General features: G+C 53.0%; 3 protein-coding genes across 3 annotated transcripts; 2 read left to right on the top strand and 1 right to left on the bottom strand.

Moving 5' to 3' along the window:
* Window positions 1-3: 3 nt before the first annotated feature.
* COCSUDRAFT_55196 (hypothetical protein) lies at window positions 4-2,491 on the bottom strand (the record flags this gene model as incomplete). Its single annotated transcript, XM_005651661.1, has 7 exons — window positions 4-303; window positions 599-754; window positions 1,012-1,184; window positions 1,429-1,680; window positions 1,866-2,034; window positions 2,172-2,292; window positions 2,397-2,491. 7 exons carry the CDS (start codon window positions 2,489-2,491, stop codon window positions 4-6), a joined length of 1,266 nt encoding a protein of 421 aa, XP_005651718.1.
* Window positions 2,492-2,851: 360 nt separating this feature from the next.
* On the top strand, window positions 2,852-7,150 carry COCSUDRAFT_52093 (PRP3-domain-containing protein). Its single transcript, XM_005651660.1, has 10 exons — window positions 2,852-3,158; window positions 3,324-3,512; window positions 3,612-3,676; window positions 3,833-3,953; window positions 4,283-4,477; window positions 4,780-4,872; window positions 5,216-5,413; window positions 5,762-5,935; window positions 6,287-6,458; window positions 6,776-7,150. The coding sequence occupies exons 1-10, from the start codon at window positions 2,982-2,984 to the stop codon at window positions 6,946-6,948; spliced, it is 1,557 nt and encodes a 518-aa protein (XP_005651717.1). The 5' UTR covers window positions 2,852-2,981; the 3' UTR covers window positions 6,949-7,150.
* Window positions 7,151-7,283: 133 nt separating this feature from the next.
* On the top strand, window positions 7,284-11,330 carry COCSUDRAFT_64104 (hypothetical protein). The gene is made up of 7 exons (XM_005651659.1): window positions 7,284-7,382; window positions 7,698-7,872; window positions 7,998-8,152; window positions 8,591-8,860; window positions 9,263-9,413; window positions 9,742-9,921; window positions 10,065-11,330. The coding sequence occupies exons 1-7, from the start codon at window positions 7,371-7,373 to the stop codon at window positions 10,091-10,093; spliced, it is 972 nt and encodes a 323-aa protein (XP_005651716.1). The 5' UTR covers window positions 7,284-7,370; the 3' UTR covers window positions 10,094-11,330.
* Window positions 11,331-12,811: the final 1,481 nt, after the last annotated feature.

The following is a 12,811-nucleotide window of genomic DNA, read 5'->3' as shown; positions in this document are numbered from 1 at the left end:
CCGTCAGAGTCCCCCAGCATCATGCCTCGCAGCAACACCTGCAGCAGTACTCTCCAGGCCGCCGTTGCTCTCAGTCAGAGTCTTTTCCGCCCCAATTGCCTCTGCCACATCAACTTCTGCATCAAGGAGCTCCTCCTCCTCCTCATCCTCCTCTGAGAATGGGATGAAGGCATCGGCGGACGAGAACAGCCCAGACGGCCCTTCTTTGCGCCGCAGCAACTCGCGCAGATCCGCCACGTCCGCCTTTGGTACCTTGGCTTCTGGCAGCTCCTCCTCCTCTTCTCCTTCCTCCTCCTCCATATCCTGCACCACAGATGCATGCATGCAAAAGTTTAGGACCAGTTTGAACTCCCTTGATTTATATAAGCCCCTCCCTGACTCGTTGCAGACAGGGATCTGAAACCATCTGGAACCAGCCAGAAAAGCACTCACAAAGAACATGACATGCACTGACACTTCAAAAAGCGCCGCAAAATGCATTTCTACATGCAAGGGCGATTCTGCCTTCGGTGTGTCTGCAGATGTCACATCGTTGACAATCATTATCAAATTGCACACGATGCCTGTAAGAAGCAGCACTGACGAGTGAAAGGCACACCTCTGCGTCAACCATATCCACGTCTCTGTTTTGCCGCTTCCGCTTCTTCCGCTCATTCCTGGTGCTCTTAGTCCCCTTCATCTGAATATCGCCACTCTCCTCTCCATTGGTGCCCTGCTGCCTCTGCCGCACCTCCTCTTTCTGCAGCCGCTGGGCCTGCACCGCAAAACCAACATTTCCCTTGTACCATATATACCATAGCCGATGTCTTTTGAGTCTGGTACTGAATTCTTCCGTTTCTCCAGCAATTTTGGGGACCCACTACATGCCACTGGAGATCCCTATAGCTTTGGCGATGAGCTTTTTAATAAAGGAGCCGTCTGTGGGATGGAAGGGTGCTGCACAGCAGGCATTATGATTGTGAAGTACAAGACACCATTGGGGCAATGCAATAGGGGTGACAGGCAGGCCACCTTTCTGACGGGCATTTTCCACAGGTACCGCGAGAACTTCTTGCCGTGCGCCGGCTTCACGTCCGCAGTGGTGGCCATGCGGTACATGAGAGGAATAGATGTAGAGCCCTTCTTGAAGTCCTCGCCCTTGTGCCACAAGAAGGGCGCATTATTGATGTCCGTGGGATCCAACCCTGGACACGCATCCACCAATGAGGTCATTTCTCAGAGCACTGCACTTCCCAGACCCCTTGCACTACCATGGGAGAGTATGGAATAGCACACAGGCCTGAAGCTCCTCACACAGCAATTTTGAGCACCAGAACAGGACGTTGCACACATTGTTATTTTCAGAATAACACATCCCTGCTGGTCTCAGAGAGGTGCAGCAATCGTGCTGCTTCAGCTAGCAAAGTAACATGGGGGATGAATGGGTACCGGCAGTGTCAGGGGCTGAGTTGTCCGGCGGCAGAGGTTTGCCCAGGCCGATGAGGGCGCGCTTGGCGGTGTAGTCATCCTCAAACAGCACGTTGCAGGATGAGTCATCGATCCACTCCACAAAGGTGGGCCCGTAATCGCTGAAGTATGCCAGGCAGTCTGCTGTGCTCATGCAGTCCACCCCATATAAGTGGATCGCCTCTGGCCGCCTCGGAATGTCCCACCCGTGCTCCTTCTTTTCCTCCAGCACATCTGGGACGAGACAATTGACAGGATGAGGCAGAATTTTATTTTTGCTCCCCCAGTAGAATGGCTTGCATGTGCCCAGCAAAGTCTATGTCACTGCTCAGCATAGATAGAAGTCAGCCAAGGCTCCAGGTTGCAGATTTGCATGGCCCCAGTCTGAGAGTCACAAGACGCGGAGGATGATGGCGCACCAATCTCCATCAAGGCTCCCTTGTCAGCGGGTGCGTAGTCGACGCCGAAGCGCGCAGCCCTCTGCTGCTTCTTTGCCTCGTCCTCTGGCACCTCTGCCGGCCTGTAGTCCGGCAGCTTCAGCTCTGTCTGGAACCGTTGCGCCCTCACTTGCATGCGTGCCACCTCCTCCTGAAGCACACCTTCTATTATAAGAAACCCCCCAAGGACCCCTCTGTGTTAAGGACACCCGATATCTTCGGGAATTAGTGCTTGGCCAGCACTGGGGCAGCAGGCAGGTGTCAGCAAGGCAGCCTGGGCCGGCGCACCTCATCAAACAGGTCCAAGCCCGTCTTGAATCCCTCCTTCTTGAACTTCTGCTTGCGGAACTCCGAGCGTAGATCACTCCGCTTGCTGGGATCCACATAGTCCGTGCCGAATCGTTCAGCCCTGGACCAGGCAAGCCACCTAAGCTACCTCCCACCTCAGCTGTAGCGAAGGGGTTCTGGAATGTATTGTTCAGAGTGAATAATGTAGAGTGAATCTCTTCACACCTGCGGCGATGCAGTTCCTTCTCTGTGTCGATCACAGATTCAGCCTCAGCTGCAGCCGCGCCCTGGAATACCAGTGGGCTTGGTCCTTCAGCCATCTGCCCAGGGACAGATGCCCCTTTTGGTGACTAAGATCTTTGTTAATCGACAAAATAGTTGTACTTAGAATTATATAAGTTATTAAGAGACTTCTGTGCGAGGGTAATTACAAGTTTTAATTTCTCGTGGATTCTGGCGATCCAGTTAATATTCTATTAGACGTTTGCAGCACTGGCCCCAAACAGAAGTCTCGTTCCTCTCAGTTTTAAATTGTGTGTGGAAGAGTATTTCGTTGAGCCCGGCTTCTGATCAAAGAGAATTGATTGAACGCATCACATGCAGTGGCATGTGAGGGCAGGTGCCAATCTCGGAGAGCACTGAGAGATTCGCATGCTCTCTGCGCAAAGAAAAATTCAAGCATTGAAGCTTCCCCATCAAACACTGGCTGCGATGAGCAGTGAATTTGCTGTCCAATCGAGAGTGTCCCAATTGCTTGGTGAAATTTGAAGGAGGGTTGGCATCAGGAGGATCAATACCACTTCATTCACCATGTCGGAAGGCGAACAACCGCGTGTAAAGCGGTCTAGGTTTGACACCAGTGGTCCTGCGGTGCCATCGGTTCCTGCTGCAGCAAAGCCGATTGATAAAGATGCTGCGAAGGCTGCGCTGGAAAGGGCCAGAAAATTGCTAGAACTCAGGCAGCTCAATGAAAAGCTTAAAAACAAGGTAAGTGACTGTGTGCCGTCATTTTGCAAGGACTCCTTTGTTCGCCCTTGTTTTAGACTGCTCCTCTTGTTGGGTGGTGCAATCTGCTCTTCCATCGCTTCTTCAGAGGTTTGGTAAACAGTCATATACATTTAAGTTTTAGCTGACATGCTTCCTGGGATGCAGGTACCCAAGGCATCTGGCACACCAGCTGTGCTGCCACCACCTGCAGTAGCGCCAGCCCTTCCTCCAGGTGCAAAGCCCAAGACTTTCACGCCGGCCTCTTTGTATCTGGACGATCAGGGCAGGGAGGTGGATGCGCAAGGCCGCCTGATCCAGCGGAATGACACTAGAGTAGCTGCGCCAACCTTGAAGGTGACCCTTGCACCCTTACACATGAAAATACTAAAGCTCGAGACTCTTCCTGATGGTCAGTACTGAACAGAGGAATTGAGGAGATAATCATGTGTGCAGCTCAATGAGAGGGTGGAGGCAAAGAAACCAGCAGAGCCCAAGAAGCCTGAGCCTCCCAAGCGCAGGTAAGAAGTCATCCAGTTGACACCAACAATATTGATCAGCGGGTCTCATATCCTATATGTTGCCGGCCGTGCGAAGGCTGCCTTCTGGTCAGATCAGTCCTACCATGGCTTCGTAGCGTTGCCAGCACTGATCAAGTGTCCTTTGCCTTGGCGCAGCTTCTATGATCCGGAAATGGGGGACCGGCTGCTCAACAAAGTTCAGCGGAGACCGCGGGCCAGCTTTGAATTTGTGCAGCACGGCCGGTTTGAAAAGCAGGCTGAGGTCCTGCGCCTCAAGGTACCATTTCTTGCCAGTCACCGCCCGCTCATCATCCCACAATGGCACTTCTCAAAGGGGTTTTATGGTGCTTGCAGCTCTGCCAGAGCAGGGCCATTCCCAGTTCATAAATGCAGTAAACAAGGAATTATGTCATTTTATCAACAAAGCGTGGCTGGGGTTATTTAATAAAAAGCCTAAAATGATAGAGTCTGTAACAAAAACCAGCAGACTTGAAATAAAGGAGGTGACGCCGACCGAATGCCAACATATTTTGCACCTTTATATTTGGATGAGCTGCTAGCAGGGACTTTAAGGTACATCATGAAATGGAGGGTTTATGCATGCAGGCCCAGTTTGGGGAAGAGGCTGTGAAGGCGCGGCCGGGGAAGGCCTTTGAGGACAAGAGGAGCGCTGCGCCGGTGGGGGATGTAAACATGATCCCTCTGGGCCAGCGGCCTCCAAAGGAGGAGAAGAAGGAGCCGGAGCTCGACCCCATACCAGATGTGGAGTGGTGGGACGCGCGCATCCTTCGAGACCCAGAGGTGCACCCTTTTACTCAGAGAACACCTCTTGAATGTCTGATAATCAAGATCTATTATGGTCCCTGTCCAGTGCATCTGCTGATGGGTGACGTTGGGTGCTTGCTCTGTCTGCACAAACATGCAAGGCATTGGGAGATTGCATGATGCCACAGCGGGCTTGACATTTATAGAGTAGGGCCGCTTCTGGAGAGTGCGGACGAAATTCCAGAGGGGGCTAGCAGTGCTGACGAGAGCACTGATCCGTGCAGAGGTATGGAGCTGGCGAGGAAGGCGAGGATGTTGCAGCAAATCTGAACGCAGAGAAGATCACGATCCTTGTGGAGCACCCTGTTCCCATTGACCCGCCTGCAGAGGAGCCGCCGCCCCCGCCCATGCCGCTCATGCTGACTGCAAAGGTGCTCCATGCTTCCACCAACGCTGCCTAGCTTCCATGCTTCTCTTTGTGCTCCCTGTGCTGTGCCCTGCATCTCCACCCTCCAAAACTTGGCATGCTCAGATTGTCATCTATAAATACCTTGACAAAATAGCCATTAACGCTTTTATAATGTGTCTGCCAAAGGAGACCTGTCTGTATATGAAATGTGCATGCGTACCTCTCCTGTCTTGCTGGGGGGTTTATATCAACCTCTGTTGGGATCGCCATCAGAAAGGGGATGAATGGCATGTTTGCAAGATGTCCTTGCGCTCAGAACGTAATCAGAGCGGACTTCTGAGGAAGTGTGCGTGGCGGGCGGGCAGGAGCGGAAGAAGCTGAAGACGCAGCGGCGCAACGAGCGCGAGAAGGATCGGCAGGAGATGATCCGGCAGGGGCTGATGGAGCCGCCCAAGCCCAAGGTCAAAATCAGCAACCTCATGCGCGTGCTGGGCAACGAGGCCGTCGCCGACCCATCCGCTATGGAGGCCCAAGTGCGCGCGCAAATGGAGGAGCGCGAGCAGGTGCGAGTCGTCGGCCCATAACCTTCCCTTCCTCGCCATTGCATGCACCCTAGGGAGGCGACTCTGTAATCCTGGACCCAGACGAACCTGAGCAGCCTTTCTTGTTGCTTAGTAAGAGTCAAAATGGAATTCGGCAATGACTGGGGTTGATCTGCCTAACATATGCTTGCAGTAGACTTTTTAAGCGAGCCTTTGGCCACTGCCCATGTGCGGGCGAGACACTGTTTTCCCGTGATGATAGACTTCCGCGGAGCTCTCAGCAGGATAATAGCACATGGCCACGCCCTGCTTCGTGCCTATCTAGGTTTAAAATTGCTGACAGCGGGTGCATGTGCGGGCTGGCTGCAGGCGCACAAGGACCGCAACCTGGCGCGCAAGCTGACGCCGGCGGAGCGCAAGGAGAACAAGCACGTCAAGCTGGTGGGCGCGGCCGGTGAGGGTGAGGCACCCACCGTTGCAGTCTACGCAGTCGACCGCCTCGCCAAGCCGACACACCGCTTCAAAGTCCGCGCCAACGCTGAGGTGGCCCGCCGCACTGCATTCTTAGCCCAAATTTGTTTTTTCAGAAGCATGCATCTGTGCCACGAAGCAGCCCCTTGTTCCTGCGTGCAGCTCGCACTGCCTTGTGTATATTGCACTCTCTGTTCAATTAACATTATCGTCATCGCAGTCATCTTCGTTCTTTCCTGGTACCGCGGCCGGGGTGGCCGGGGGCGGTCCAGCTGTCCTTGCTGCTGGAAAAACAAGTGAATGCGGCAAGCATTGCTTTCAGGATCTGCTAAGCTGCAGCAGAGGCGTGTGCCAGCTGTCGTTAAAAAGCTCTGCAGCAATTTCAAGGTGGCAGGCGGCATGCAGACTGGAATTGCTGCGCAGGAGCTGCACATGACGGGCTGCTCTGTGACGACGGAGGCGCTCAGCGTGGTGGTTGTGGAGGGGGGACCCAAGTCCCACAAGCGCTACAACAAGCTCATGCTGGGGCGCATTAAGTGGGAGGAGGAGCAGGAGGAAGATGAGGATGATGACAGGAGGCAGCAGGACGAAGACAGTGAATCCCTTCCTCCCATGGTCGATTTTTTACATTGTTATCAGTAAATTTGAAGCCAGAGAGGAGTCTCGCATACATGCAGATTGTCTGCAGTCATACCTGCGGGGCCCACAACAATCTACCTTTTATGCAGATGACATATCTCAGATGAAACTCATGCTACACTGTGCTTTGCACCTGACCGGGTTTCCTGTGAATTACTTTTCTCTGACGCTCTGGTTCCCCCAGCATGTTTCTGCTGTATACTTATACCTCAAAAGGTAGATGTCGCCAGCCAAAATTTTAGGCTGACTGGGTGCTGTTGTGCGCTGGTGCAGATGTGCAGCGGAAGATACCTGGGTGCAGGCTGGCGTGGACAGGCAAAGTGAAGGCCATGGCCTTTTCAAAATTCATGGTGCATGATGCCAAGTCTGCAGCGGAGGCGCGCAAGTTTCTGGAGGAGCGAGGCGTTGCGCACTACTGGGACCTTGCAGAGGCCACTGTGCAGTGATTTTTCCAGTCCGATTGCTTCACTCATCTAGGAATGACCCAAAGTCAGTCTCAGTCCTTGGATAAAGTGCGGACCTAAGTCCACCTGTCGGACCAGACTTCTCGGACCGGACAGGTCAAGGGTTTCATTGCATCATCTTGCAGTGGGTGTAAAGTGCAGTGTTCTGCATGCTCCAAGTTTGTAACCCTCATGATTCTGAGGCAGCACAACGACATAATCTTGGCTTCTGGCACTAATCTGGCACGTGCAACGACATGTGAGAGCAGGTGCCGATGCGAGGGCGCCAGACCACACGCCAGTTCGCCTTCCGCGCTGAACAACGAAATTTTGAAGAACATTGTCCAACGTTGCCATCATGGACCTTCCGTAGAGTCCTTGACCGCTGAACACCGTTCCTTCGAAATTTGCTGATCTGAAAAGCCATGGCTCCTAAGGTGCGGCGAAACTAGCAGGATGCTTATTATAATAAGTATTGCTTTCTTAGTTCCATAAACTTTTAAAAAGATTTCAGTCATTGCTGCCCAATGATGATGTGAGTGAATGCAATCAACCATGATCGACAGCGTACTCGAGGCCACCCTTGTTGCCTGCGCACACAGCATTTTGCAGGACGTGTTGTGATGGAAAAAGTTACAAATTTTCAAATCTATCAGCCATCCCTGTCTGAGCGACTTTTTGAGTCTGCCAGTGTGCGTGATGATACAGGACCTCTTTCAAGTCTCGGATCTTTGACAATTCTCGCCCTGCAGGGGAACCAGCAGGAAGATCCGCTGAAGCAGCTGGCAGACAAGCTGCGGAGCAAGACGGGCATTGAGGAGCGGGCAGCCATTTTGCAAGACAAGAGAGTGGATGTGTTTCGGGGCAAGGAGTTTGCTGCTTACCTGCGCAAGCATGAGGAGCTCATGCAGCCCTTTGTCTCCAAAGGTGCGCCGCTCATAAATGTGAGGTCAAATCCATTCCATAGGGTCGGACCTTGCTTACCTGCTGTGAGTGTAGCACAAGCTTGCCGACACCTTGGGACTGGGTATGAGCTTGTTCTGCCTTTGCAGCGACAAAGGTGGACCAGCAGGTGCAGGATGTGGCTGACATGATGCTGAGGAAGGGACTCTTCATGAAGACGGAGCGCATGTTCAAGAAGCCCAAGCCCGGCAAGAAGCGCCTCGTCAAGTGGCCCAAGAAGCTGCTGCCACTCGTACACGAGAGGGTGGGATGCTCCACCTTCAGATCACATGTGTAGCGCACAGCAGAGCTCTTGAATACGATGCCATATTCACTTTCATGCCGACTTGCATAATGGTGTTTTCAGTCAGGACATATGTCAAAAATGGGACACGCCGCCGGCTTGTTGGCCTGCGTACCACCATACATGTGCATTCAATGAGACTGCCGGCATGCAATCAGTGAGGGTTTACTATTAGGCACCCTCGGTTGTGGGGGCATGCAACAAGCCACAGTGGGCCCGTGTGACCTTTAGATAGGAATATGATTGCCATCTGACCAAATTGTTACCACATCTAATCTGCTTGGGTGGTAGCTATTTCACCTCTTTCTTGGTTCAGGTAGCTATTGGATTTGCTATGACCTTCAAACTTCACATGGTATCAAGATCCAACATGTTAAACACCCCTGGTGTGGCGCGCAGAATTTTGAGGAGGACCACCTGTACGCGTGGCTGTTCGACAAGCAGGTGTCGCCCTGGAGCTACCTCTTCAGTGCGCTCGCGCTCATCACCATCATGCTCTGCTGCATGTTCCCGCTCGCGCCGCACCCGGTGAAGCTGGCCGCAGTGTACGTGTCCATGACCCTCATCATCTGCATCCTGGCCACGCTGACTGTGCGCTCGCTGCTGGCGCTGTCCTCCTGGGTGCTCCTTGGCCGCTCCCTCTGGCTCTTCCCGCACCTCCTCTCGGACGTGCGCCCGCGCCCCTCTGCCTTTCATTCACTCCCCTGGCCTGCCCCTGCCATTAGTGCATTCCCCTGTCTTGCACAGATCAAGGCAGCAGCAAGTCAAATCCTGCACTTGTCCAGACCTGATTGCCGTTTTGCACAGCACATCAGGAGCTCGTGCTGAACGTCGTGCTGTCACAATTCATGTGCTGATTGCAACTCCCAGATTGCAGGAACTCATGTTTGAGCTGTTTGCATATGCTGTGTAAAAGCTAGTATATGCAAGGTTGCTTGGGGGAGCAGCACAGCTGCAGCAGTGCTCATCCCATGCGTCTCTGCGCCAACATGCGCACCGGGCGGCATTCTCAGCACATCCGAATTTTGCATGTGATGCCGTGAGATGGTTCTCTGCTCGACTGCTGTGCAGGACAAGGGAATCGACGAGGCGTTCTGGCCCATTCTGGAGCTGGATGCCAAGCCGGAGGAGGGTAAGGGCAGCCACTGGATCGTGAGATTTGGCATGGGGGCCGCCATCATGCTGGCTGTCTGGGCGCTGCACGCCTATGCCCCAGACAAGGGTGCGCTGCATGAGCCAGACCTCTTTCTGCTGTGATTGACTGCAGCTTAGAGAAATCCTGACTGTGAGGCTTTAAGACAGCATTGTCTGCTCCTTGGCAGTACGCTTACTGACCAGTGAATGATTGTGGGCTGTCATTTGCATGTGCAAGCTGCCTTGGACCAATTGTTTGATGTCAGGGCACCGGGTCACAAGCGCATCTCCACTCTTTGTTTGCTGCAGTCTTCCAGACATCAGGCAGCAGTGGGAGAACGCTGGAATGTGGTCACAGTAAGAGTAAAAGGTTGACAGCTAGCACAGGATAGGACTGCTTGTGTGCATGCATGCAGGTGCGGTCCGGGATGGGGCCTGGCATGCGCACGACGCGGTGCTGGAGATGCTGAATCTGCACGACCAGGGCAGGGGCAAGCTAGGGGGAGGGACGGGCAGCGACAGCGGCGCAGGCCTGTTCAACGAGTCGCAACCGGGCGCAGGAATGGGGGCAGCAGGGCAAGATGAAGCAGCCACAGGTAGGCGTTGTCAAGCACACAGATGACTGCTGTCTTGTACAACGTACAAGAAGATCATATCTGTCAGCTGTATCTCTGGAGGAGCTAGACAGAAACTCGGACTGTCAAGGTAGCTAGAGCTCTTGGCGTTATGAAACCTGCAGGAGGTGGAGCGGACAAGGACGAGTTCTAAGAGCATGCACATGATTTGCATTTGAGGAGCCATTGCAGTGGTTTCCAAGCGCACCGTTGTGGCACACACCAAACGGCTGCTGCAGCTGGAGAGCAACAATGCTGCAGCTGGATGACGGGGACAGCTATGAGTCATCCAAGATTGGCTAAGAATGGATGCTTCGCCAGAGGCGACACTAGGAAGTGCCTATAGCATGTGCACCGTGGAAGAAACTGTCATTTACCGTTGTTCGACTGTTGCAACCAGTGAACGCTCGTAGTGCATTAGAGGGCTTGACAGATCAGCAGCATCACTACCACGCATGGTGGTGGTTGTGTTACTGATATCGATTAAAGTGCCGCATTCTCCTGCAAGTGGTGCCAACTACCACAAAATTTCTGTGCACTTGAGCAGTGCATAAATTCAAGAACGTTGCTGCTGTAATGGGCGTGCTTATTTGACAGGTCCCTGCGTAGCACCTGTATATACGATTATTACTGGAAGAGCTTGTAGGCAACATGGCAAGTAGTGCAGATGGTTCTTTGCAGGCGTGCATGACAAGTCTGCAATGTGACAGTGTTACAGTGGCATGTGCGCATATGACAGAACCAATTGGAGTGTGCCACGCCCAATCCTACTGGGCAGGATGCTACTCACAATGAGACTTGCATCAGTTTCTGAATATTTGCTGTAACACACAGAACATGTCCCCCTCGGAGGAAATTCCGTCAGCGGTGCAGCATTAACACATCATGCCCATTGTTTGCCCTTCTGCAATGTTGAGTCACACAAAATCAGCTGCACAAGGGCATCCTAAATGCCCAAACACCTCTGGCAAGCGCCACATACGCAGATTGGGTGGAACACAGTATTTGCAACACTGCCAGGATACACCACCGCGGAGCCCCCCTCAACCCCACTGCTCTCACCCAAATACCAGTCAGCGGCGCTCTGCTGCAAATGCTGGCACAATTCCATCAGGCCTCTGCCCTTCAGCAAGTCAAAGCTGAAGCCAGCAGCTGGGCAGCCCTCCACAAAAGATTGCACGCTCAAGAACCTGACATCCAAGGTGTCCATAGCTGAAACGCACAGCCTCGACCAGACAAAGCCTGTGTCTGGAATGATCGCATGCACCGATTCGCAGCCAAAGCGAAGGTTCTGGCAAGAGAGGAAGGCCCCACGCAGCAGGATAGCATTTCTATCTGTCCCGAACCGAGAGGCGCAGATGTCCAGCACATCGAGCCTCAAAGGCTCGAACAAGAAGTCCGGAAGATCCTTCTCCTCTATAGAAGTCCATGTGGACAGGCGCACGGACCGCAAATTTGACATGTTGTTGTACCACACGTCCTTGTGTGTATCTTGCAATCTGTGGAGCTCTACATGGAGATCAGTGTCCTCAGCCAAGGCTAGAGCAGCGGGGACCACATTGATCAGTGAGACGCTCTGCACATGGCTCATACATCCTAACGGAAGCAATGCACACACCGGGTCCGGGTGGAGAGCGTGCATGTACAGGGTCTGCAGATTATGCAGCGACCCAAAATTGTCTGTCAAGACATACCGCACATCTTTGTCAGTCAGAAGCCGCAGATGCTTCAAGTTACTCAACCTTGAGATGCAGTCTATGTTCGAATGACGGACTACGAGATGCAGAACCTGCAAGTTTCTGAGACGCTCTGTGAGTGAGAACAAAAGGGGGTGCCTGCTGAGCTCTCCACGTGTGAAGCTGAGATCCAGGGCGAGCTGACTCAGATTTCTTGGCATGGAGCGGGCCTTCTGGATTGTCTCGGAATACCGAAAGGAACAATCCTGCTTGGGGAGCCTCAATCTGATTTTGCGGGCTTTGCCCCATCTATGTGCAGCCCAGCACAGTCCTGCGCAGCACCTCACAAGTTCCTCACAAGTTGCAGCGAGGCAAGAAAGGACAGTGGCTAAAAGATAGAAGCATATAAGGAGAAATCATTCTCATGCACGGCTCACCTGGCAGTCCAACTGACTCGATGTCCACGTCAAACTCATCCAGCTGAAGTTTCCAGATCAGCCTGCAAATGCCGCTCACTCTGACCCACTGCCGGAAGGATAGATGGCAGGCAACCGCTCGCCAGACTTCAGGCGGTAAATTTACAGAGTGGCCTCCTGGTGCTTCCTTAGAGTGGTTGCCCAGCAGTTCCATCAGTGCCTGGATCGGTACGTCACTGAACGTAAACAATATTTTGTCCTCCTACGTTCGTTCTTCTCTCTTACCTCTTGCATCTGTGCTGGCAGTGCCTGGCACCAGCAGCTCGCTCCTCATGAATGCCTTGAAGCTCCTCAGTACATGCCTGCCACCTGGCATTACTGATCTCGCAAACTTCTTGGCTGGCCCTGCGCAAACGACACTCGGCATCCATCGCATAAAGAGATCCATGAGGAAGTTGTTCACCAAATAATTATAAAGATTGGATCAAGACCACCTGCTGTGGAAGAAATTGTAAGACATTTCTTGCTGCAGACGATTGCAGTACTCTTCGTCAGGTCTCAAGGCGATATTAGGCTTGTTAATTGGAATCCAGTGCTCATGTGCTGGTGAAAGGGGCCATGTTCCTGCCAATGACAGTGCGAGAATGCATGCTGCACTGTCTGCTTTGCTGATGTGGAGCGGTGATGGTCCAACAGTTGTGGTCTGCTAGCCTCATTGTGCTGGCTGTACTGGGAGGAGCCTTACAATTGTGCAGTTCGTATCAACCCGATGCAAGCTCC

This window comes from Coccomyxa subellipsoidea (assembly GCF_000258705.1).
Source record: "Coccomyxa subellipsoidea C-169, whole genome shotgun sequence".
Classification (NCBI taxonomy): domain Eukaryota; kingdom Viridiplantae; phylum Chlorophyta; class Trebouxiophyceae; family Coccomyxaceae; genus Coccomyxa; species Coccomyxa subellipsoidea.
Note: the sequence above shows the minus strand (reverse complement) of the source record. Positions and strands in the feature narration are given on the sequence as shown.

Excerpts from the sequence above, each read along its gene's own strand:
- COCSUDRAFT_52093 (XM_005651660.1), top strand. The coding sequence starts at position 2,982 with ATGTCGGAAGGCGAACAACCGCGTGTAAAGCGGTCTAGGTTTGACACC. Across the intron at positions 3,159-3,323 it reads ATGAAAAGCTTAAAAACAAG|GTACCCAAGGCATCTGGCAC; the intron begins GTAAGTGACTGT and ends CCTGGGATGCAG. Across the intron at positions 4,478-4,779 it reads GCATCCTTCGAGACCCAGAG|AAGATCACGATCCTTGTGGA; the intron begins GTGCACCCTTTT and ends CTGAACGCAGAG.
- COCSUDRAFT_64104 (XM_005651659.1), top strand. Across the intron at positions 7,873-7,997 it reads GCAGCCCTTTGTCTCCAAAG|CGACAAAGGTGGACCAGCAG; the intron begins GTGCGCCGCTCA and ends CTGCCTTTGCAG. Across the intron at positions 9,414-9,741 it reads CGCCTATGCCCCAGACAAGG|GTGCGGTCCGGGATGGGGCC; the intron begins GTGCGCTGCATG and ends GCATGCATGCAG.